This window comes from Sminthopsis crassicaudata, chromosome 2 (genome assembly GCF_048593235.1).
Source record: "Sminthopsis crassicaudata isolate SCR6 chromosome 2, ASM4859323v1, whole genome shotgun sequence".
Classification (NCBI taxonomy): domain Eukaryota; kingdom Metazoa; phylum Chordata; class Mammalia; order Dasyuromorphia; family Dasyuridae; genus Sminthopsis; species Sminthopsis crassicaudata.
Window position 1 is genome coordinate 172,941,412 of NC_133618.1, and position 26,405 is coordinate 172,967,816.

Sequence of the window (26,405 nt, forward strand, 5' to 3'; positions counted from 1 at the left end):
AAAAAAAAAACATTAAAAAACAAAGAAAACTGAATGTAATTATATTATAATGACAAAACTTGCCTCAAAAAGTGAGATAAGGAAAGATATCTCCCCCTACTCTCTTGCAGAAGTAAAAAGTCCTTAGATATAGAACACTGCATAAACCCTCAAATTAATATGTTTGTGCATGTGTGTGCATATTATTTGGGTTTTTCTGATTTTCTCTTCCTTTAAAAAAATAACAGATAGCTTTCTGAAAGTGGAAAGACAGAGATATAGGGAGAAAGCTAGAGGTTATAAAAACAAAAGATAATAAAAATCTGTTTAAAAATATGTTCTTACTAAATACTAATTTTCCCCAAAATCATTGTCAAAAGCTCCACAAAACAATATAAATTTGGATTAAAAAAAATGATTATGAGTTTCTAAAGCAGACAAAAGATTGATGTACCAGGCGAAGCAGACAGTTTTGGAACTATTTTCCTATGTCTGCTTTGGAAAATTCGCCATAATAATTTCCACCACTGAGGAATCCTTCAATTTTATTTCTACACTCCACCTGGAATCATTACTATTTTCTGAAAATAAAGGGGCCTTTATTATAAGTAAGTAAGAGTGTTAGCAACAAGGAAAGGGAAAAGACAGTACTAAATAGTGAGAATTATCAATAATGACAAATGAATTTCCTTGGAGATTTCCCAACTGTTTTCCCTTCTTCCTGTAATCCCCCACCCATGCTGATTCTTGAGGAAATATGAAAACACAATCTGGGACTAGAAATTGTTGCTAGGCGTATGCTCACTGTGCTAAATTGGAAAGCAGCCCCAATTTCCAAATATATTGCATGGATCATTTTTCTTCAAAGAATCAACAACAACAAAAGATAATATTAGGAAAGACATCTTAATACCCAGCTCAATCTCAGAGGTCTACCACTGTGCTATTTGGGTGATTTCCTCGATAACATAAAAAGAGAAGGGAAACTATCCACCCACTGATTTTGGTAGCTGTTTCAAATACATCTGAGGGGGAAATTACCTTATGATGTAACAGGCTAAACTGATTATTTACTTAAAATAAACAAAATGAAGTCTTTTAGATTCTGATTCCAAATATTGATCTCAATTTTAAATAAACAAACAAATAACAGAGTCATAGAATATAAAAACTAGAAGGGCTCTTAGATTATCTAGCTGAAACTCTAATACAAGGAAGCAGTAAGATGGATGGAACCCTGGTTTTGAAACCAGGTAAACCTTTCTTCATTAATTCAAATATGGTCTCAGACACTTATAGCTTTTGGCCCTTAGCTAAAACACATAACTCTCTTTGCCTCAGTTTCCTTATCTGTAAAGTGAGCTAAAGAAGGAAATAACAAAACACTCCAGTTTCTTACTCAACAAATACCCAACCTTAGGGTTCACAATGTCTGAAATGATTGAACAACAAAAAATTGAAACTCCCTGTTTTGTAGGAGTATTGTTGATGGAGCCTTTTGCCCCAAATCATTTAACTAGTAAGTAGATATCTAAATATTGTCTGCATGTTTTTATTCATCCATATGCATATGTTATCTAATTATGTATATGTTTAAGTGCATATATACACATGCATGTATTGTATATGTATAGACATATCTCAATATATATAGTAGCCAGATAAAGTCATAGACATGGAAATTGTATTAAAACCAAGACATTCCCTGGAATGTAAGTATATTTTTAAAATTATGTGTGTGTATGTGTGTCTCCTAAAATATATATTCTGATATTACTTTTGCAATGAAAAATTCATGGAAGCCTATAAAAACAAATAATTTGGAAGGATGCAAGAACTCTGATAAATATAATATGATATAAAAATAATATGATCATCTATGAGCCAAAAGGATTGAGGATGAAGCAAGCTGTCTATTTCCAAAGAAGTGAACAACTCAGGTGGCAAATGAGACATAAACTTTTTAGAAAAGGAAAATGAGGGAATTTGTTTGGTCAACTATGCATGGCTGAGGCAACTATGCAGTATAGTGGATAGAGCACTAAATCTGATATAAGGAAGATCTAGCTTAAAATCTAACCTTAGACACTTGCTAGTTATGTGACCCTGAGCAAGTCTTTTAATATTTTTATGCTTAAGTTTACTCATTGTAAAATGGGAACATTAATAATACCAATTTTCAAAGGTTTTTGGGGGGATAAAATGAAATAATATTGGTAAAATTCTAAAATCTTTAAGGATAAACATAACTACTAGATATTGTTTATGCTGTTATTAATTATGAGGAATTTGTTTTATTTTTTTCAATGGGAAAGTAGTGGGAGAAAGAAAAAGTAGATTAATTTTTAAATGAAATTCAATTTTTAAAAACAGCAAACCAGAGTTTAAGTCCAATATTTGTATAACTTTTTTCATGTTATTCTTTGCCTCGGGAGAGGGGCAGAATTGATAATATCTTGCGGCTACTTGTTTCTTCTGGTTTTTAACTTCTAAAAATACACAGAACTCTAGGTTATTTTCAAGGAATGATGAGGGGGAAAAACACTCTTGAAAGAAGCCAAGATGACAAAAAGGAGAAATATAAAATTCAACTTAACTCCGTTTAACTCAACAGAGAAAGAGGCCTCAATCACATTGAAGAGGAAATTCCTAAAAATCTTTACTATAATAAACTGGCAATAAGGACATGATTGAGGTGCCTGTTTCATTTTGTGCCTGTTTCTTTCTGGAGTCTTTTTTTTCTTTCAAGGAAATTCTCTATGAGAATTTAGAAGAAGTAAGGACAGCTCTTCTCCTGGAAGCTCTCCACAATTCTGTCTTTCATGGAAGGGAATTGACAGGGAATGGTTATCCTATGGGAAAGTTATATGCAAATGTCAGGTTTGAACCTCGGTGGGGGATGGGATGAGGTTAGGGGGCACAAACTTATGAAATGCAAGGTAAGTAGATCCTAGAAACAGTATATTCAGTGCCTGCAACAAGAAATGGAAAGAATAACAAAAACAAAAATCCTGATTGCTGTGTAATTGTAATGATTAAGGTTTACCCTAGGAAAAGAAAAAGAAAATGCATCTTCTTCCATTTCTTGCAGAAGTGTTAGGCTCTTACTAAGTGCTAATGAGATAATGAGATGATAAGTTCTTGCTAAGTGCTAAGTCAGTACTTGACAATTCTCTGGTTCTGGCCTTTACTGGGAGTTTTACTTCTGTGACCTCCTGGGGAGAAGCTTGCATGCTTAGGAGGAGCAAGTTCATTGGTTGAAGTAATTTTCCCCAGAAGCCCTTGCGCTATCCCACGCCCATTCTCTGGGAGGATAAAAAAGGGCGGCACTCGAGAGATAGAGAGTCTTGTCTGGACCAGACTTGAGGCGGCTCTCTGGAGGAAAGAAGTCTCTGCTCTGGACCAGAGTTGGCGGCAACTGTCTGGAGACAAGGGCTCTCTACAGGAAGAAAAATCTGTCCCAGAGATTTGAGTTGACACAGCAGATCTCCTCCCAGAGAATGGGCATGGGATAATGCAAGGCCTTCTGGGGAAAATTACTTCAACCAATGAACTTGCTCCTCCTAAGCATGCAAGCTCGTCCCCAGGAGGTCACAGAAATAAAACTCCCAGTAAAGGCCAGAAGCAGAGAATTGTCAAGTACTGAGTTAGCACTTAGTAAGAACTTATCATCTCATTATCTCATTTGCACTTAGTAAGAACCTAACACAGAAGTTAGAGAAAATTGATATCCAACATTGGATACGCTATTAGTCTTGATTAGTTTTGATGAACTGTTTTATTTTAATTCTCTTGTACTCTTATTATCTATTTGCAAAGGCTGGCTCAACGGGAAGGAGAAAACATAAAAAAAGATATAAAAATAAAAGATGTCAAGAAAAGTAAAACAAAATAAAAATTATTCTCTAATTTGTTTCTGTATTCTAACTTACAGAAAACAATTGAGATGTACTTCAACAAATCTGTCCCTTGCAAATTTCTAATAAAATGCTTTTGTAAACTAAATTATATTTAAAGTTCATGAAAAGAAATTTTGAATGCATCTTTTTAAAATAATCTTTCACAGTTTGGATTTTAACATGTGAGTTTCACAAGGTTTCTAAAAAATAAATTACACAGGCATTATAAATACCAGCTCTTTTGCTTTAGGGTTTTTACCACACACAGTTAAATGCTCCAGTAGGATATCTAACTGCACATTGAAATTCATTTTATCAAAAGGAAAAGGAGGCTTGTTTTTTTTGAATAAATATAGAAACAATAAGATTGCTGATGAACAATCAAGATGAAACAATCATATACTGGCAAGAAAATGAACAAGGGAACCACCTAGCAGCTCCAATCTAATACTAACATCTATAATTCAAACAAAGGAATACTACATTATCTCGATACCAAGTATCTGGGAATTCTCTACTTACAAATGCAAGTGAATTTTTCATTTAACAGTAAACAGAATTTTCTGTGATGTAGAAAATTAATCTCCTAATTCCTCCAATTCACTTTATCAAACTCATTATTATAAAAAAAAATACATTCTGTGCAAATTAAGAGCATGTCAAATATCTGATTTTTTTTGTTCACCACAAAACTAGGAATAGTCTAATGTAAAATGGTCCAACTAATGGACATATACTTTTAACATTTAATTATATTAGCAGTTGTACATTTGGAAAGACAGCCAAAGCTTTATCAAATAGTTCCAAAATTATTACACTATCCTGTAAGGATATTTTTATTATCATTTATTCTTATGAGATCCACCAGTGGGGAAAGAAAAATCATTTAATATACTTACAAATTAAAGACCAAAAATTGATCATAACAATAGCAATTACAATTCATCAATTACTGTTTAAAGTGAAATTTTTTCCAAAGTACATATTTACATCTAGAATTCCACCATAGATTGAGTTTCAGCAGAAAACTAAAATCATACCCTTTATTAATTATCAAAAATGTTCCTATGTGTTTAGGCTGTGTCTACATAAAAGTAATAGAAAATACACTAAACAATCCATCACAAGTGATAGCTTTTGAAGCTATCATTGACTGTACATTCATAGGTACAGTTTTCCTTAGGCATTTTATCCCTGAAAAAAACTTAATGGGATTTTAAAAATCTGTCTTCCTTTTGACTCATGTAGAAATTTCTATAGTGATTTTTTTCCACTGTGATTTTTTTCTATTAAATTCATTGTGTCATGCTTAGTTTATCATGGAAAAAGAAGATTGTATCAATGAAACAAAGAATAAAGGATGAAAATGTTTGAATTCCTTTTGTGCATGGGTTGATCTAGATACCTACTGTGGTCCCTTCTAATTCTCAAGTTATATAATTTTGTGACTCTGGAGAAAATTTTATCCCAAGTTATATAATTTTGTGACTCTGGAGAAAATTTGATCCTCAATAATCTTAATGAAATAGAAAAAATAAACTTTTGAATAATAATGGCTTGGTTAATAGGAAAAAATGGCATGATTTCTTCTTGTTTGGGGATTCTTATTTCTTACAGCACACATTTATGTAGCATTTTAAAGTTTATGAAGCATGTTCCTTAAATTCCCAAGTATGTGGTACAATGAAAGGAGTGCTAAACTTAGAATTATGATATAACTTTAGATCCCTTTAATAGGATATGCTTTCACATACAGAATTTACTATCAAAAAGGGCAGAAAAAATATTTTTTCCACAAGGAAAAAGACTTAAATCAAATTTTCAAAGATGATCAATTTGATGCCTTAAAGGAAAAAAAGAAATAAAATTTTATTAAAAACTATTAAAATGAAATAATAAATAAAAAAGTAAAAGAAATAATAAAATAAATAAAGTTGCCAGGTGGGATTTGAGCAGTTTAGTACAGAAAATGTAGAGCAGCATAAGTATATAAATGCTTAAATCACCTTGTAAAGGATGTTAGGCAATGCTTAGTTTATATATGAATAGTTCAATAGCTAAAAGAAAATGTTATTTATTAAAATTGGCCAAATATGATTTTAGAGAAACAGTTTCAAGAATACAGTATAGTTTAGGACCATTTTGAGAACTGAGAGATACAAGACCCTATGAACCTTTTATTCATTTTATGTAACTTTTAAGACAAAATGGTTTTTTAACAAGGAAAAACTGTATTACTTTAAGAATAATTAAATGATGACTATTGACTTCATCAGAGAAAATAGGTGAGTTGTTATCTCTTAAGTGATAAGTTAGTTACTGATATCTGGAAGCTTGGATTTAGGGCTGTGGAGGATAAGGTTGGAATAGTCAGGAAGGGGAAGGGGAGGAAATCAGTCAGAAGTATTTTAAAAAACAGCAGCAGAAATAGTCAGTTTAACAAAAAACTTTGCTTCTTCCTGATTGGCTAGGGGAACAATACTGATGTGTTTCAGTTATTTCCTTTTTTTTGTTAATTAACTTAAGGGAGATGAAGATTCTCAAAAACATCTAATGTTCTTTGCTACTTCTCCATTGGTTTGAGAAAGAAGAGTATAAGACAGAAAACAGGTTTTCCAAATGCTTTGCTATATATGAAGAGTTACATCTAATTGAATAATTTGAAATCCCCAGGAGTAAAAAGCTGGATGGGTTGGTTTGCTTTGCCCATAGATTCAGTGTCAGATTCTGCTCTGAATAAATCATATGCCATCCTGAATAGGGTCTTGTCTGGTCTGTAGTACCCAAAGATAGACAAACTTGTGAGCTTTGCACTTATCTAGCTGAAAATGAACTCCTAATTAATTCAATAATGTAAGACTTTTCTAATATTTCTTTTAAGGGTAACTATAAGTTTGATGAACTTGTAAATACAATGTTAGTTTGAGAATGAAGGAAGATTTACCTAGTTGTAAAATGGTAAGGAGTAGCACAGAATCAGTTAGCAGAGAAAGGATTTCATGTCATTTAAATGAATGACATCAAAGCTTACAGTGTACAGTGATGTTACTCCAAGCACATTGGTTTTCCTTTTTGACATACTTCTCTGCTTGGTTTGTGGAAGTATGTTCTAATTCTTTCCCCCATCCCTCCAAAAAATACTGAATGTATTATGTGTGGCTTGCAATGTACTTAGGAGTGGGCCTGGTTTATTTATAGCTCATAATGTTTTTAGAGGTGGGCTTGACTAGGGCCAGTATCCTGTTAGCTCGTGTTTGGTATTGGAATGAAACGAAGCACTCATAAGTTATTCAAATCATTAACAAAGGGTTTATTCATCAATAGAATAGAAAGGATATTCAACATGGATATTGCTCTACTAACCTTGGATAGATGTAGCACCTCATCACTGTGTGGTCAATAGGGCAGAGTATAACTACTCAAGTGGTTTTGGGATATCTACCAAGTCCAAAGAGACTTGACTTCATATGAATTTTTATGCCCTTAGGTGACCAGAAAGCCACATCAAAAAGACCAGGAAACTGTGTTAAGAAGGTACAACTTTAGGCTTAGCCCTCTGAGTCAATCAAGTCCCAGGCAAAGTTATATCCTTTTCAAAGAAAAACTAGCCTTATTTGCAGTATGTGTGTATATATGTGTATTGTAGTATACACACACACACACACACACACACACACACACACACACACACAAATGTATATGTATATAAATATATGTACTCATGTGTATAACTATTTCAGTCAAATAATTTCCCTTTATAATCCTATATATTTTATGTTATGGATTTTAAAAGATTAGTCTGAGAAGGAGTCTATAGGCTTCACCACAATGACAAAGGGTTCTACTACAAAAGGTGAAGACATCCATATGCTGGTATTATCAGGTAAAATGAGAGAGTTTAGCCAAATTATGTCTAAGATGTCTTCCTGCTTTATATTTATATGATCCTTTGATAAGTATATAGGTTGAAATTTGCTATTATCCCCAATTTTTAATTAAGGAAATGGGCTCAGAAACTTTATGTGGCATTCTTAAGTTCACTTACTTAAGTAACCTAGTATTAGCTCCCACATCTTCCAATTTCCATACATGTAAAACAACCCTAAGAAAGTCCAGTTTTGCTTTAGGATGATATTCATTTTTTTCTGACTAGGTTATTTGAAAACTATTGAGAACCAAAAGAATAATATACAATAACACAAATGAAAATGATTCTAGAAACATCAGAATTATGATGAAATGTTTAAAAAAACAATATTAACTCTAGAAAACCAATGATGATATGCATGCAAAAATAACTTTGTAGACAAATGATAGATTACAGTTGTTGAATGCTATATGTGCTGGCAGATAAGTACTTGGGATAATTTGTTTTCCTTAACTGTTTTCTTTTTTATATGTTAAGGTTCTGTATGAGAAGAGTTATTGAGAAGTTAGCATAATAAGCTTATGCTGATGGGAAATTATTTTTAATCAATTTTTTTCCTTGAGGAAAGTAAACCATTTTTACCTCTTCGAACACTAATCCCCAAATAATACAAACTATGTAAATAAATATTTAGTTTGCCTAAGTGGATGAGAGACCTAGTGTTTTTGGCCAAACATCATTGAAGAGACTAAATACAGCATTTTGTTAGGGGGAAAAGTGTATTAGCTCTTCACAGCAATACAGTAATCCAAGAAAATTGCAATAGATGGAATGGATGCCATCAGTTGGAATGGATGGAAATAGGAAGGAAAATGCCTTGGAATTAGTTGGAAACTAATCCAAATAAAGAACTCTGCAGACTGAATGAGGATTGAAGCATCCTACTTTTACTTTTTTGTTTTGTTTTTGTTTTTTGTAGTTTTTCCTTTTTGCTGTGATTTGTCTTTTCCAACATGACATGCATATATGTTAAAAATAATTCTGTGTATATAACTTATACCAGATTGCTTGCTGTCTTGAGGAGAAGGGAGTTAACAGAGGCAGGGAGAGAAAAATTTGGAATTCAAAATCTTACAAAAATGAATGTTGAAAACTATCTCTATATGTAATTGGAAAATAAGGCAGGGGAAAGGCTAAGAATTTTTCAGTTGATTTTCAAACATTATTTCTGTCCTCATAAATGAGTATCAAAAAAATTGAGACTCATATACAGAAAAGAGGAAGAGGAGAGAATAAACATTATTATAGCATTGTGCCAGACATTATATTAAGCCCTTTACAAATATTATCTCACTTGATCCTCACAACAAACCCAGGAAGATTTATTAATACGGGGTTGTGCCCCAGTTTGCATTTGAGGAAAATAAGGTAAAGAGAATTAAGTGACTCACCTAGGGTCAAATATCTATTATAAGTCTGAAGTTGGTTTTGAATTCTGGTCTTCCTGACACCAGGTCCAATATTCTAAAACATCTAGCATAAAACAAAAGAACTTTGCTGTTTTGTTGTTTTAATTTCCATCAATTTGTCAAGATCTATGATTTGCAGCTAGATAAATTTCTTCTGCAGATCAACAAGCTGCCTAACTTCACAAGTATTGTACAGAGTGGCCTGAGTTTCATAGTGAATAGGTAATTTTTCCATGGTCACATAATTGTTATGTACAAATTATAAAATTTGAGTCCACATTTTTTGGATTCCAGTATATTTTTTATCTACTATAGCATGATGCTTTTCTTATTGAAATATAAGAGCCTAAACTCCAGCTTCTGGAATAACTATTTGATAAAAATTGCTGTGAAAACTGGAAAATGATAATCAGAGACTCAGCATAGACCTATATCTCACACCCCATACCAAAATAAGGTAAATATGGATACATGATTTTGGCATAAAGGATGACACTATAAATATGGGATAAGTTACTTATCAGGTCTTTGGAGAAGAGAGGAATTTATTATCAAAGAAGAACTAGAGAACATCATAAAAGGCAAAATGGACGACTTTGATTACATTAAATTAAACTGTTCTTGCACAAACAAAACCAACAGAAACAAGATTAGAAAGGAAGTACAAAGCTTGGAGAAAATCTTCACAGATGCTATTTCTGATAACGGCCTCATTTCTAAAATATATAAAGAACTGTGTCAAATTTATAAAAACACAAGTCATTCCCCAATTGATAAATGGTCAAAGGATATGAACAAATAATTTCCAAATGATGAAATTAAAGCTATTTATAATTATATGGGAAAAAATGCTCTAAATCACTCTTGAGTAGAGAAACGCAAATTAAAACAACTGTGAGGTACCACCCCATATCTTTCATATTGGCTAAGATGACAGGAAAAAAAAAAGATAAATGTTGGAGGGGATGTGGAAAAACTGGGACATTAATGCATTGTTAGTGGAATTATGAAATGATACAACCATTCTGGAGAGCAATCTGGAATTATGTCCAAAGGGGTATAAAACTGTGCCTACCCTTTGACCTGACCTAGCAGTGCCATTATTGTGTCTGTATCCCAAGGAAATCATAAAGAAGGGACAAGGACCCACATGTACAAAAATGTTTGTAGCAGCTCTTTTTGTGGTAGCAAAGATTGGAAAAGGTGTAGATGCCCATCAATTGGGGAATGGCTGAACAAGTTGTGGTACATGAAGGTAATGGAATATTATTGTTCTATAAAAATTATGAACAAACTGATTTTAGAAAGGCTTGGAAAAATTTACATGTACTGATCCTGAGCAAAACAGGCAGAACCAGAACTATATTGTATAAAACAGCAAGAACGTGTGATGATCAAGTATGAAAGCTTTGGGTCTTCTCAGTAGTTCAGTGATCCAAAGCAATCCCAATAGACTTTGGACAGAAAATCTCAGTGCACCCAGAAAAGGAACTAGGGAGACTGAATGTAAATCAACACATGTTATCTTCACTTCTTTTTTCTTTTTTTATCTCTTCCATGTTTTTTTCCCTTTTGTTCTGATTTTTCTCTCCCAACATGATTCATAAAACAATGTATATTAAAAAATAAATAATTTTACTAGAAAAAATAATAATAAGAAGAAATTTTTTTATTTTATAATTATAAATTTTGACAGTATATATGCATGAGTAATTTTTATAACATTATCCCTTGTATTCATTTTTCCAAATTATCCCCTCCCTCCCTCTACTCCCCTCCCTACATGACAGGCAATCCCATACATTTTACATGTGTTACAATGTAACCTAGATACAATATATGTGTATAAATCACATTTTCTTATTGCAAGTTAAGTATTAAATTCCGAAGGTATAAGTAACCTGGGTAGATAGACAGTAGTGCTAACAATTTACATTCACTTCCTAGTGTTCCTTCTCTGGGTGTAGTTGTTTCTGTCCATCATTGATCAACTGGAAGTGAGTTGGATCTTCTTTATGTTGAAGATATCCACTTCCATCAGAATATATCTTTATACAACATTGAAGTGTACAGCGATCTTCTGGTTCTATTCATTTCACTCAGCATCAGTTGATGTAAGTCTCTCCAAGCCTCTCTGTATTCCTCCTGCTGGTCATTTCTTACAGAGCAATAATATTCCATAACCTTCATATACCATAATTTACCCAACCATTCTCCAATTGATGGACATCCATTCATCTTCCAGTTTCTAGCCACTAAAAAAAGAGCTGCCACAAACATTTTGGCACATACAGGTCCCTTTCCCCTCCTCAGTATTTCTTTGGGATATAAGCCGAATAGCAGCAATGCTGGATCAAAGGGTATGCACAGTTTGATAACTTTTTGGGCATAGTTCCAAATTGCTCTCCAGAATGGTTGGATTCTTTCACAACTCCACCAACAATGTATCAGTGACCCAGTTTTCCCACATCCCCTCCAACATTCATCATTATTTGTTCCTGTCATCTTAGCCAATTTGACAGGTGTGTAGTGGTATCTCAGAGTTGTCTTAATTTGCATTTCTCTGATCAGTAGTGATTTGGAATACTCTTTCATATGAGTGGATATAATTTCAATTTCATCATCTGAGAATTGTCTGTTCATATCCTTTGACCAATTAAAAAGAAATTTAAAGGGGATTCTGTTTTCTCTTTGAAAAGATGGTATCTTACTATCTAAATTACTTTGAAAACATTCATATACAAAAATATTCAGAAAATAAACAGAATTGGTTTTTTGTTTGTTAATAAAACACAGAAATAAGCCTATTATAAGAGGAAAATGAATTTTATGGGTATTTTAAAATACATTAAATGCTTCAATGAAAGTTTTGTAATTTTTTATTTATCTTATTTTTAATTTATGGAATAAAACAAGAATTTTCATAATATAGAACAATTTTTAAAAGTATGATTGCACATGAAACTATAAAACTTACATACCACTTGCTATTCTTTTCAAATATATGATATTGTTAATATGTATTTTTCTTTTCTTTTTCTTCTTCCCCTTGCTCTTTAAAATTTAAGAACTTTAAACTTTTAAGTCCTAAGAAGTACACTGAAAAAAAAAAAGTAGTATAAAAAAGGAAATGTATGTAGTTTGTTGAATGAAGGCCCTGAGCCAATTAATATTAAGTGAAATGGCCATTCAAAATGCCTTTTAGATTTAAAAAAAAATCCATGGCTTGTTTTTACAAGCTTTGAAAGTTTGAAATGAGTCAAGAATTTGGAATGATAACTAAAAAGGCTCATCCAGTCTTAGATTTTATTAATAGATGTACAGTGCTGAGAGTATGGAGGTAATAGCCTCATTGTACTCCACCCTGATTAGATCACTCTAGGAGTCATGTATTTAGTTCTGGACATAACTTTTAAGAAATACACTGTCAAGCTGGAGTATATCCAGAAAAGAGTGATCTGAATAGTGAGGGGATTCAGCACCATGCCATAACATCTATTTAAGGAATTGGAAATGTTTTGTCTCTGAGAAGAGAAAAACATTCCCAGTTCCTTAAAGGATTAGAAAGGTTATGATAAATACCTCTTCACATGTGAAAGACTGTCATTTGAAAGAAGAATAGCTTCAAGGGACAAAACTAGGTAACAAGGAGTGGACATTTCAGACAATGATTTCAGGATTCTTCCTTAATAAACATGGCTGCTTCTCTATCAATGGAAATCTTCAAATGAAAACTAGGTTCAGAAATATCGTAGAGGGAATTCTTGTTCAGATAAGTGTGCAATTAGATAATTATAATATTTCCCTTACAACTTTAAAATTCTGTAATTCAGAGTAAATCTTTTACCTAAAATGAGTCAGAATACTTATTATTCATGTAACAAAACATTGATAGCATCTTCACAGTTTTCCTCATCTACAGAAAATTCATGATTAAGTACCAATAATGACAATAATGACTTAGGAATGGCAAGATTCTAAGTCAATGATGGTAAAGTAAAACTCCTTAAAATGTGAGTTTTCTCATAGAATATCATGACAACAAAGAATTTCTAGGAAAATCTTAACTGATCATAGAAGACTCAAAAATGTTTGTGAGTAAACATTATATTTCTTTGGCTGTTTTTTTAGTATAATTCCTTCTACTATTTCATGTCTAGACACAGTGTCATGTAATCGAAAAAACACTGGACTTGGAATAAGAGAAGCTGGTTTCAAATCTCAGTTGTGGTACCTTTGTCACCTCAAATAACCAACAATCTACAAGAATTTCAATACCTACTATGTGCTGGACATTAAGCTTGGTAATAAGAATAGATATGTAAAGAATGAAACATCCATATTCTCAGTTTATTTCCCTGATAATGATGAATAGAACTAAAGAATGTTTAGGAACTCATTTAGCTAATTCTAGAAGTTTACTCTTCTATGTTTCAAATTAATTTTTTTTGTTCATTGGGTAAAGGTAATGGCAGTTTACTTTAGCCTCCTTGTAGGAAGGGGAAAAAAAGGAAACAAGTATTATTGAGCACCAGTATTGGTTTTGCAAGTATCATGTGATCTGATCTTTACTACAATCCCAGAAGGTAATAGCTCCTATTTTATAGTTGAAGATGTTGAAGAAAAACTAAAATCAAATAGAATCAGAGGGTCACACAGATCTAATAAAGTCTAAGGATAGATGTGAACTCAGATCTTCCTGATTTTAGGCCCAGTGCTCCTTCTACTTCACCATCTAGTTATCTCATAGAGATTTTATTTGGAAAGCTGTAATCATAATTTTAAATGACTACATCTCTCTTTCAACACTATGTTCAATACCACTGCTACTTCTCCACTCTTTTACAAATAAAATCAGAGGAAGGGATTCTAAGGCTCCATGAAGAAAGAAAAAATGAAGACTGAGACCCATTATTATTATGGTAATATGTTTTAATTTTTTTTCTGAAGACCATTTCCCCCCTAAGCTTCTAGCATAAAGGATTTTATTGACATCTCAATTAAAAATATTTTTGGACTTTCAGAGTTTGTGTACTTATTTTGACAGATATCATAGCATGAGTCACATAAAATGTTTTACAATATTTGAAGAAAAATATTTTTTGAAAAAAACCTACTCAGATTCTATGTGGAAAGTCTACATTATATTATGTCGTATATACCTTCTTCAAAGAATTGAGCAACAATTTTTTAAATCAAATTCAGTAAATTGTTGAGCAGTTAGTACATTCAAAGCAAGGACTATAGTAGCTATAAGGAAAAGCAAAATACAGCCTGTTCTCAAGTAACTTAGAATATAGAGAAATAAAAGAAAATACTTTCCAAACAGAAAGAATTAACTGAATAAATTAAGTATACAGAAAGTATTATTAGAATATGAATTATATTTGTAGCTTAGGATCCTATTGTTATATTTGAAAATCTAGGCTATTAGTGAAGGTAATATAGAAAATAAAAGGTTCCTCTCACATAACATGCCTGTTCTTTCCCCATTTTTATTAAGAAATATGTATTTAGTGCCAATTCTCTAGGGATAAAGATTCAGGGAAAGTTATATCTTAGTTCCCTGGACTCCATATTGAGAACAGAGAAAAAAGAAAGCATTACACTAATGTAATCAAGTTTTATTTTTACACCATCTTTGGCATTGAGGCAAGGGCACAGAGTTGCAAGGCAAACATCTAATTTTTTTTTCCATTTTCTAACTTGATAGATGTTCCTAATCTCTTTAATTTTGACCTCTCTTCTTCTTTAACCTTACTCAAGAATTGCTAGGCAGAAACATTCTTACTGTGACTCTTGCTATTCTTAACGAAGTTTGCTTGGCTGATGTTTCCTGCATTGGAGTCAGCTGCCAACATGGCGTATCTCCAGAATAAAAGCAATAGACTTTTTGAGAGTTCATGCATGCAGCCCCCTAAATATCCCTGTGCTATTTAGTAGCATCTATTAAATCAGATTTTCTGTAATCAATATCTTATAAATGAGAATCTTCTTCAGTTTTTGTGTAAGATAAAAATTAAAATGATTAATTTTGAAAGGACCTTATCTTTAAATATGAAGTTTATTTAACAATGAATATGAAAGAATTACAAAGCTTCAGAGGACTCTCAGTTTTCACATTTAATGGGTTACTACCTATTATCTCATTGTATTGATGTGGAGAACAAAAGAGATCATGCATATAACATGCTTTATTAAGTATTATGAAAATGTCATTAGCATTACTGATACTGTTGAGTGTGAAAGTAAACCCATAAGGTTATTGCTATTTTTCTTTTTCTTTTCTTTCCTTTGTGATAACCTACCCTTTCAAAATTTTGCCAATGGATATATGTAGTGCAAAATTTGTTAGGAATTCTAGTTGCAGATTCCTGAATCCATCCTTCTGTGGTCCCTCCTCTGCTTACTGCCATTTCTATAATGGAAATAGGAAATTCTTCAAATCTGTTCAATGCAACAAATAGTAAGTACTTGCTATATGGCAGCCACTGTGGTAGATGCTTTGGAGCAAATGAAGCAGCTCTTTCTTTCAAGGTGATTACTTTCTATTTTTAGATGATACAAGATATACACAATTAAGGACTGAAATTTTTATATAAAGTAATACAAAATGATTTTAAAAGGAAAAGAGTATTTAAAATTTGAGGTATGCAGAAAGGATTCATATAGGAGGTGGCATTGGAGATGTATTTTAGAATGTTGGAAAGGTATTTTGGCTCATACCAATCATAGAAAGTGACTGGTTTAAATTCTCCAATAGGTTCCCCCACAGCTACCCTGTAAGGTGAGCTGAAAGCTTAATTGGTACCCTGGAGTCCATGACCACTTTGGTTAACTGAGAAGCATCAATGTCAGTATACCTTCTCTGAAATGACAGAAAAGAATAAACCATTCAGGTGGCTGCTGGGTAATTTCCTTCTGCTAAAGGAACGAATAAGTTCTTGTGGAAGGGAATCTTTGCCACAGGGCAGCCCAAAGTCATTCTGCTATGTTACTGACTTAAATAATAAGATTTCAGAGTTTAGGAAGCTAAAAACTAAAAAATAGATGCTTCTTCAACAAAAATAAAATAAAAATAGTATGACAGAAAAAGTGGCAAAATGAAAATGTGAATTTTCTTCAGTTTCTAAGATAAACATAAAAGCTAATCCAAAACAAAATATTATAAAAACAGATAATCTAGCAGTATCTTTTTTCTCTCTAAGATATACTTAAATTTATTTAATTGTTCCCAAATAAGAAATTTTTGAATATTATTTTTAAGAAGAAAGACTATGAATACTGATAGTTATGCCATTTGTTTTCAAGGGATCTTGTGTTAAATGCTTGGAGTGGCATATTTCCTACATATCCACTATTTTCTTCTGGCATCTGCTTACTTTATGTCTTAAGGGTCCATCTCCCAGAAATCAGTGCATCATTCTTTCTGTTCCTGGACTGGATGTAAAGCTAAAAGAAAGAAGCCTAAAAGAATCATAGGTGATTTTACTTTTTTACCTTTAATTTTCTACATTCTGGATTCCAAAAAATATGACCAATGAATAAAAATTAATTATTAACACCAATAAATAGTTGAATGAACAATTTAGATTTCAATAGTGAAAAATACAACATATTTTCTGTCTGCAGTGACCCATGTTCGAGTAGTTTGTGAAGTAAAGAGAGACATAGCATTGTAGTGAAATTAATCATGCCCATTATTACTCGATTATGAGGAGATTAAAAAATGCAGAGAATCAAAATAATATATTCTTACCATTACTTTCACTTCCAAAAAGTAAATAAATCTATATTTTTGGAATAAACACTATTCAGAATGTTGAATTAACATAACAATAAAGAAAAGGCTGAAAGGATTCTTTCCCAAACATTTTCATTTTATTAAGCAAAGAAACCTTTAGGATATGTCTTAGAGCTTAACTGAGGTGCCATAAATTATTAATGACTCAAAATCCCTTCTGTTGCTTTTATAGAAACTTGATTTACAAGTTGAAAAATCAAACTGACACTTAAGTCTCTTATACAAATAACCAACCCTTAAAAATGCTCTGGGCATTATAAATGTATTTTTCATGAATATGGCTATAACAATTCTAAAAATAGCTTTTAAAAATAGAATCCTTCCAGGCCATTGTTTCACATGTAACAGTAGGAAACAGAAGGGAATGTCAAAGCCAAAAGTATTTAAAAGTCAAATAATAAATTTTGGACATTGTTTTCTAAATAAATACACACACGCGCGCGCGCGCGCACACACACACACACACACACACACACACTAAATGCGCACACTAGAGGTCACAAATGTAGCAAATTACTTGAACTCAGAAAAATCCACACCTTCAAACCAGAATTAATGGCCAATAAGCATTGCTAGCAACTGGTGTCCCTTCAGCCTCCAGGTTCATCCCAGGGCAATTTCACAATTTCAAAATAAAAATGAACTTTAAATGAATTATATCCAAACTATGGTCTAGACCCTCCCCTTTTTAACCTACTCTCATGATTATATGCCATTCTTGGAGGCACAAAAAATATTTTTGCTCATGAAAAGCTTTGCCTTTAGTGAATGCAAATGAGAAAATTCTACATGTTAATACCAACAGAGATATATATTTGATCTAAACCTCTGGGTTAAGCGTGGCATCAGGGCTAAAGTTCAGCTTACAAACAATCCTTGTAGCCCTCCCCAAAGGACAGGATAAGTTGAAGCAATTTTCTCTGCTTCTTCTACAAATTAACATTAAACTGAGCCCAGATATGTGATAGAGTCATAGTTATAGCACCTGAGGAATATAGAAAAAGTTAAGAAGATTTATTAATCATGGGGGAATTAATAAAAGAGTAATACCAGTATGCTGTCCAATTCACTATGTAAATGTGACAATATTTTAATTATTATACCTAAGTCCTAGTCTCATTTAACATTACTCTTGCTCTACTTTTGCAAACTAGATTTCTTCTTATTATGGTAATCTCCATGTACACAGAGACATTATAGAGTATTTTCCTCAGTGTGAAGTAAAATGTAGGACAACTGACATTACAGTCTATTTATTTTAATATTCTTGTTCAAAATTAGTTTTCTACCCTGATCCCAATTAATATATCACAGAAGCCTCAGATACTTAGACTGAATCATTGAATCAAAAAATATGATTCCTGTATGAAAAAGCCTTTAATCAATTTAAGAGGATTATAGGGACCACTAGATAAAAGGTAGATCTGACACATAGAAAACATCTTATTGAGTAGATCAAATGCTACCTCTTAGATTGTATATAAAAACAGCAAACAGTAAATTTGTTAGTCAATGAGTTAAATAATAAGCAATATCAAGAGAGTTTCAAATTAGAGATTAGAACCAAATCCTCAAGTGGGAATGACTGTTGGTGGTGAAGGAAGGGTGATATGGAGGGAAAAAAGGAAAATATTTGTCTTTCAACATCCTACCTCTACTGTTCATTTTATTAAAGAGCCTGGTTCATTGACAGGGACCCTTTTAAAATAAGAGGTCTAGGACCAGTAAAAGACTACATATCCAGCTGAGAAGAATAGTTATTTCAGGGAATGTGATGTCTCATAATAGAGCAGCAGAGTACCCTATAAAAATACTGATGCTTGTAACCTAAAAGAAAGAACTCCATGAAGATTGTATTAAGAAAGAAAATAATTTCAAAATAATTTAGTGACTGCCAAATATAAATAATAGTAATTTCAAATTTGCTTAATTCATCATGAATTATCTTTAGTGAATTATTCTATAAAGCATGTGAATAATTTTTGTTAGAAAACCTTGATAGGTTTTTTTGAAAGTCTCTGCTAGCAACAAAATGAAATATGCACTTTATTTGATGAAAGTTTATGAAACACTTCCTATATCAGCTCACCTGAACAAATTATCAAGGTCAAATTCTTATTGATAATTTAATGGAGAAGAAAGAAGAAGATAGGATAGAAAGGTGTCAATCAAGGGCATCTTCATTAATGTTCACTTCCCCTTTGATCATTACACTTTTGAGTTTGAGGTGGGAGGAGAAGCAATCAATGAACAATAATAGGAACAAACTCAAATTTAACCAGATTTTTATATTCATAGCTCTATCAACATATAACAAAAAAGTATTAATAAAAGAGTAATCAAAAGAGCACAATCTGATAAATATGTGATATCTTTCCATCTATTCTTTTTTGATAGAACATTCAACTGGAGAAAATGCAAAGATTTATTGAAGTACATCTGTTTGATATACAAGTACAGATTTTGGATTTATATTCAGAATCCAGACTCTAGATAACCAGTAAAAATTTCCTTAACAGGTTCTTAAATCTAGTTACTAAAATTTTTATAATAGGCAACAAAGACTGGAAGTGTTATACAAAATTGGAACAGCAACAACAGATTCAGAAACCATCTAGTCGACATACACATGTAATTTTTCAAAAAAAAAACAAAAAAAAACCTAAAAACAAAGTGTTCCATCAATTGACAATTTTCAGATAGTTTAGAAGGTATCACATATCTTACCTTATTTTGATCTGTCCAATAAAAGAAAAATCCTTGTGGATCAGTCCTCAGAATAATTGGAGTAACAATAGTGGAGTCCTGGAAATAAAGGAGGAAAAAATATAGTCTGTAAGACACTAAACTCATAGTACTGTATTCTACATTGGAACTATTTTAATAAATCCTTAAAATTTATTAGTTCCTTAATAGAACTAGTTCCTTAAACTAGTTCCTTAAAAGATAGACAGATTATCAATTATGAGAAGATATTGCTAAATTAGATGTAATTATTATTATTATTATTATTATTATTATTATTATTATTATTATTATTATTATTATTGCCAAAGCAATTGGGGTTAAGTAACTTTCCCAGGATCACATAGCTGGGATATATCAAGTGTCTGAGCCTGGATTTGAACTCAGGCCCTCCTGACTTCAGGGCCAGCACTCTATCCACTGTGCCATCTAGCTGCCCTGATATAATTATTTATTATATAAATGAGTTACTATAATAAACAAACAAAAATTTTTTCCTACAGATAGCAAAAGATAACCACAGTACATTAGAATTATGATATAATCTGATTTGTGGGCCTTTGCTTTATAAACCTATTTTGATTTTAGTCTTTTTAATATTTATTTTTCACTGTAATTTTTCAACACTTAAAATTTAAAAATTGTAAATAAAAATCTATGCTAGTTCATTATATCCAAAATTTTATCTATTTAAGGAAATGAGATCGACCAAATATCACAGCATTTCTGTTTCTAAGATAACAATAAAGATTTATATACATCTTGTAAAACACACAGGCCTGATTCAAATTATATTTTCTGACATTTGCATGTTTTTTCAATAAAATCACATATATTATGCTCATTACATTAAAATAGTTGAAATTTCTTTTCTTTCTCATGATAATTTTCAGAAAGACATACTTTATGAAAGATTATTTCTAACTGGAAATATAATATCTCTTTAATAGAGGTACATTGAGGAGAAAGGAATGACCAGTTTTTTTTTCTTTGTTTAGGGATTTGTTTTGTGTGTGTTTTTTTTCTTATATGAACCCCCCCAAAAATCATGATAATCATGTTTATGCTTTATCCTCTCTCTACCTCTCTGATTCTTAAACTTATACTCAGACATCTTCATGGACTTTGAGGTTTTTAGTGACTTGCTCATAATAATATAGTTTGTATGAATTACAATCAGTACTTTAACAGGAACTTACTGATTCGAAGTCCAACCTTCTACTATTCTATGCTGCCATCCACAGATATGGTAAAAACAAATAAAGTTAAATGAAAATTGTTCTGGTTTCTGTGAAAGAATTTATTTGGAATACTTTATCAAAGACGTGACCAAGATCCAGAGATATGATTATTACATGCAGAAAAATTCAAGATGACAAATGAATAATCAGAATTGTATAACAGTACTATAGAGATGCCAAAAAAATAAATGAAAAGAGGCCTCCACTACAGTGGGTAGACTCTTTATTCACTTTCCCAAGGCAAGCTGAGGTTAGGAAGATAAAATCTTCATCTCTAAGATAATTAAATAATATAATACAGTACAATAAGCAAATAGTAAATATTTATTATACAACTAATATATGCCAGGTACTATGCTAAGTTCTGGGGATAAAAAAGAAGAAAGAGAAAAACAGCCCCTGCATTAAAGGAGTTTAAAATATAATAAGGAAATACAATACATAAAAGGAAATTGAAATAGAAGGGGGTAGGTAGAGAGTGATGATCTGTGGAGTTTAACCCGAGCAAAGTTGCTAGCAGAAAATTGGCAACTACTTGGAAGCTGAATCCTCTACAGAGGAAGGCTGTGGGAGATTATTGCTCTTCCTTTAGCCTTCCAATAAGAAGGAGAGTCAACTGAGGAAGGTGAGATGTTGTTGAGTATCAAATGCTGAGTTTATCTGTATGGTCATAAGATCACTTTATCCTGAGGGAGTCATGATGTTCCATAGGAAAAAAAAAACAAAAGTTAGCAGAGCCACTTAATGAAGAGTGATGGTCCAGCAGGTAAAGTGCCAGGCCTGAAGTCAGGAAAACTTATCTTCATGAGTTTAAATATGACTTTAGACTCTTACTAGCTATAGGACTGTGGGCAAGACACTTCATCCTGTTTGCCTTAGTTTCCTCATTGATAAACTGAGCTGGAGAAAGAATTAGCATTGTACTCTAGTATCCAAATGGGACCACAAAGAGTTAAGTAAGACTGACACAACTGAATAACAATAAATGCAATCAAAAGACCATTCAAGGTTTAAAAATGGAATCCTTCACCCTAAACAAGGCATTTTCCTTTTTAAAAATTAAGTGTGGTGTCACAGAAAGAGCACTGACTAGATATGGAAAGTAGATTTAGTTGCCAAACCTAATACTAGTTATATGACTTGGGCAAGTCAGTTTGCATCACTCAATCTCAGTTTGTTCATCGATAAAAAAACAGATAAATACTAGCAGTACCTGTCTTAAAAGAGTGTTATAGGAAGAGTTCTTTATAAAGTATTAAACAAAGTTGTTAAATTTTATTATTTTATAAAACAAAATGTAATTTTTAAAAATTTCATCCAGTAGGGCAATATCATGGAGTAAAAAGGAAAAGCAATGGATTTTGATATCAGAAGATAAGGGTTCAAATCCTCATCTCCAAAATGAATTATTGGAGCACATGAGTTTTTGAGCATTATATCTTAGGACTCTAAGATGAATTCCTCAATAGTTAAAACCTTTCAATACTGGAATAATGTTGTCAAAGTAAGAACTGTGGAGTCAAGAAACCTTAGTTCTCTTCTGGTTCAACTGCCAACTTTATAACTTTAGATAAATCTTTCCCTATCTTTGAAATGAAAGGATTGCATGATTTAATTTCTAAAGTCCTTTATAGGGTCAATAGGAATCAATCCAATTCAACAAGTTTTTGTCCAAGATCCATTGTATGACAAACCCTTTTCTAAGTTCAATAGGATAGGAGCATTCATTATTCTTGGTTTTTAAGTGACACTAAATACATATTAGGCATGTTGTACAGACAGGATTCCTGTTCAGGTATATATGGAAGTATATGGCCTATGAGGTTTCTTCCAATTCAAAACTTCTGTGATGTGGAGATTCTGTGAAAGATTGAAAGGGAAAAAACCCATAGATGTAGAGGATTTGCGGAAGAAATTTTAAAATCCCCTTGGATAGAAGGCATACTCTACAAGTGAAGCCATAAATCTCTTAATGTATCAAACAATTTAATATAAGAATTAGTTTAATATTAAAATGTTACACTGTAATGAAATAGAAGTTGCTGAAAATGTTTCTAGGTTTCTCTGATCAATAACAGTATTTTTATACAATGTTGCTAAACTGAAATTAGAAACAAGTTCTAATTTTAGTCAGTTGATTTTCTACCTAAGAGATCAAAAAGAGTTTCCATTAGTAACAAAATAGCACCCATGGAAACTTCTAGCTCAAATTTAAAATGAACTAGAATTTGTGGCTTAATATAAAAAACTCCATTTCTTGAAATATACATCCATGTAGAGAGGAATGCTTGGAAAGATTTCTGAACCACAGCTTAGAATATTTGCCTAGCAGATTCCTCTGGAGCAGAGTTCACCTAACAAAAGCTAATAAGAATGGATTTGTCATGAATCTAGCAAATCAAATCAAAAGGAATTTAGACTAGCAAGGATAAAGGAAGGATATATTGCTTACAAATACTCCTGCTAGTTACCATAGACAGTCACAAAGAAGGAAGAATAGAACTGGAAATGCTAAGAAATTCACAGGAGACAAAAATTAAGAAAAGAGCTGTCAATAAAACCTCTGTTTACCCCAAGTTTAGGCAAAGAACAATGGAGGAATAAACAATTTTGCCTCATATTTTACAAAAACAACTGAGGCCATTCATTATAAACTCCCTCTTCTTCCTTTCTTCTCATTCAGGTAACCTGCCATTTTCTCCTCCTTCACTCCTGTTTCAAATGATGAAATGATCTTACTCCTGACCATGACATCCTTCTACTTGTTCAAATAATCCCATTCTATCCCATCTCCTCCAACAAATGCACCTCTGTCATTCACAGTCTTTGACTTTTCAATCTCTCCCTCTCTACTAGCTCATTCCCTTCTTCCTGAAAACATGCTTATATCTTACCTATCTTGAGAAAAACAAAACAAAACAAAACATACTCTTTATTCTTGCATCCCTGATAACAAAGTATTTCTCTTTTCCCTTTGGTACTAAACTTTAAAAATCCATCTACAACAGGTGCCTCTACTTTCACTCTCTTCTTAACCTTAAAATCGGACTTCTGACTTTATCATACCATCAAAACTGTTCTTTATAAAATTACTAATGATCTCTTAGTTGCCAAGTACAATTGTTTTTTCTCAATTCTTATTCTCTTTGACCCCTCTGTAGCCCTTGACACTTCATAACTCTCTCCTACATACTCTCTTCTCTCTAGGTTTTCAGGACACTGTTCTCTCCTGGTTTTCCTCCTACCTAGCTAACTATTCCTTGGTCTTCTTTTCTGCATCCTTTCCCAAATCATAGCCTCTAACTAACTATAGAGGTCCCTCAGGGTTCTATCTTGATCCCACTTCTCAACTTCTTCATTTAGTGATCTTATCAACTCCCATGGATTTAATTATCTTTTTTATGCAGATGATTCTCAAATCTATCTTTCCTTCCCCAATCTCTGTGCTGACCTCTATTTGAATGTCTAGTAAACTTCTTAAATTCACTTTTTTCAAAATTTAACTCATATTTTCCTTTAAAACCTTCCCTCCCACATTACCTATTACTATAGAAGATCACATGGGACTATTTATATGTCATGTGCAGAGCATTTCAAGATCCTATTGGTCTGATCAGCCATAGTCGGACACATTGTAACTCGTCCCTAACAGTGATGCCATTTTGGTTCTCTTTGAGAAGGAAGGACAACAGCCAACCAATCAGAAGACAATGCCTTCTTTCCAGTCCTTCAGATCCACAATCTAGTAGCCATCCTCAATTTCTCATTATCTCTCACTTCCAATGTTGAAGCTGTTGTCGAGGCCTGTTGTTTTTTACCTTTGCAGCATCTTTCTGCAGTATCCCATTTTTTCCTCTGATACTGGTGCCACTCTAGTGCTTCAGACAGAGGAACCTCAGGTCTGGACTACAAAAATGCTCCACTGGTGAGTCTGTCTTCCTCACCATTCTATTCCATCTTCTGTTCGGCCATTAAAGTGATTTACTTAAAATACAAGTCTGATCATGAAACTATACTACTCCAGTAGATTCTTATTGCCTCTAGGAGCAAATATAAAATTATTTGTTTAGTATTCAAAATCCATTTTCACCTAGCCCTGCCCTAACTTTATAGACTTCTTACACCTTTCTCCCCAATATGTATTCTTTAAACCAGTGACATTGATCTCCTGATTATTCTGCAAACAATGTACTCCATCTCTCTGCTATAGACATTATCTCTGACTGTCCCCCATTCTTAGAATGTGCACTCTTCTCAGCTCCAACTACTGATCTCCCTGGCTTCCTTCAAGTATTATGTAAATCTCTTCTTCTATCGGAAAATTTTGTGTTTTGCATTTTTAATAATTTCTTTTTATCCCATACATAGCTCACTTGGTATAATTTCCTTTCTTCCATGAGATTGTAAACTCCTTGTGGGCTATATTTTGCCTTTTTTGTATCCCCAGTGCTTAACACACCTAGCAAATAGTAAGCACTTAATAAATGTTTGTTGAATTGAATACAGAAGCATGTCACATTTCTTTAAAAGTATCATCAGCATGCTCAAGCTAAAATGATCTGAAACTTTCAACAAAGAATACAGACAATAAAAGTTTATTGGTTTCTTAAAATATTCTGAAGCAAGTAAGGTAAATAAAATAAAGGATAGGACCACTATTTAGTGTGGAGGCAGTGATGATTAGCAATAACAAAGAAATGGTAGATTTGCTTATTTCTTATTTCACTTAATTTTTACTAATACTTAGCTCTTATGTCCAGTTTAGGACTATGTAAACTGGAGGAAGTGGAAAATCCAGGCTGATTGGAAGAGATATTAAGAGATTATTATGCACATTTATTTTTAAATAATTAAGCATGGCATAGAAAAATGTCAAAAGGATTGATCATACCAGCTAACAATTACAGTTATATCTCTAGAGATATTAAGAAAGCAGTTTAGTGTAGCACAGTGACCAGTGCACAAAATCAGCAGACTTGAATTTCAATCCAGTTCCTCCCACTAAGAATACATGTCTTCCACTAAATTCCTTTTTTTAAAATTATTATTATTATTATTATTATCAATTCCTATTTTTCTAAGGCTTTTTTCTTCAGATGTTCAATAAGAGGGCTTGGTGAGATTATCTTAAAGCACTCTGTGAATCTCAGCTTCAGTTTGAATTGAGGAAAGTTTTAAGATCAAGATTAATTCTGTTTCCGTTTTCCCTGCCAAAGAAGATGATATTAAGACAAGAAGGATCAGGAGATGTCTAATGGGAAGTTCATACTTAGGTAAAAGAGTTCTAGCTTCCTCTATAGGAGTTTAAGTTACCAATAAATTATATCTTAGAAAAAGAAAATGAAATAGCTGAAAGATATGATTCCTGAGTCTTGTCGATGATTTCTTGAAAGCTTATGA

General features: G+C 32.4%; 1 protein-coding gene across 2 annotated transcripts in view; it reads right to left on the reverse strand.

The window, feature by feature from the left end:
• The window catches only part of PLCB1 (phospholipase C beta 1), an 814,021-nt gene that overhangs the window by 770,411 nt on the left and 17,205 nt on the right, over nt 1–26,405 (reverse strand). For both annotated transcript variants that reach the window (XM_074287888.1, XM_074287889.1), the window contains exon 2: nt 19,747–19,824. In XM_074287888.1, the coding sequence (XP_074143989.1) occupies nt 19,747–19,824 (78 nt within the window). The remainder of the gene's footprint in view (nt 1–19,746; nt 19,825–26,405) is intronic.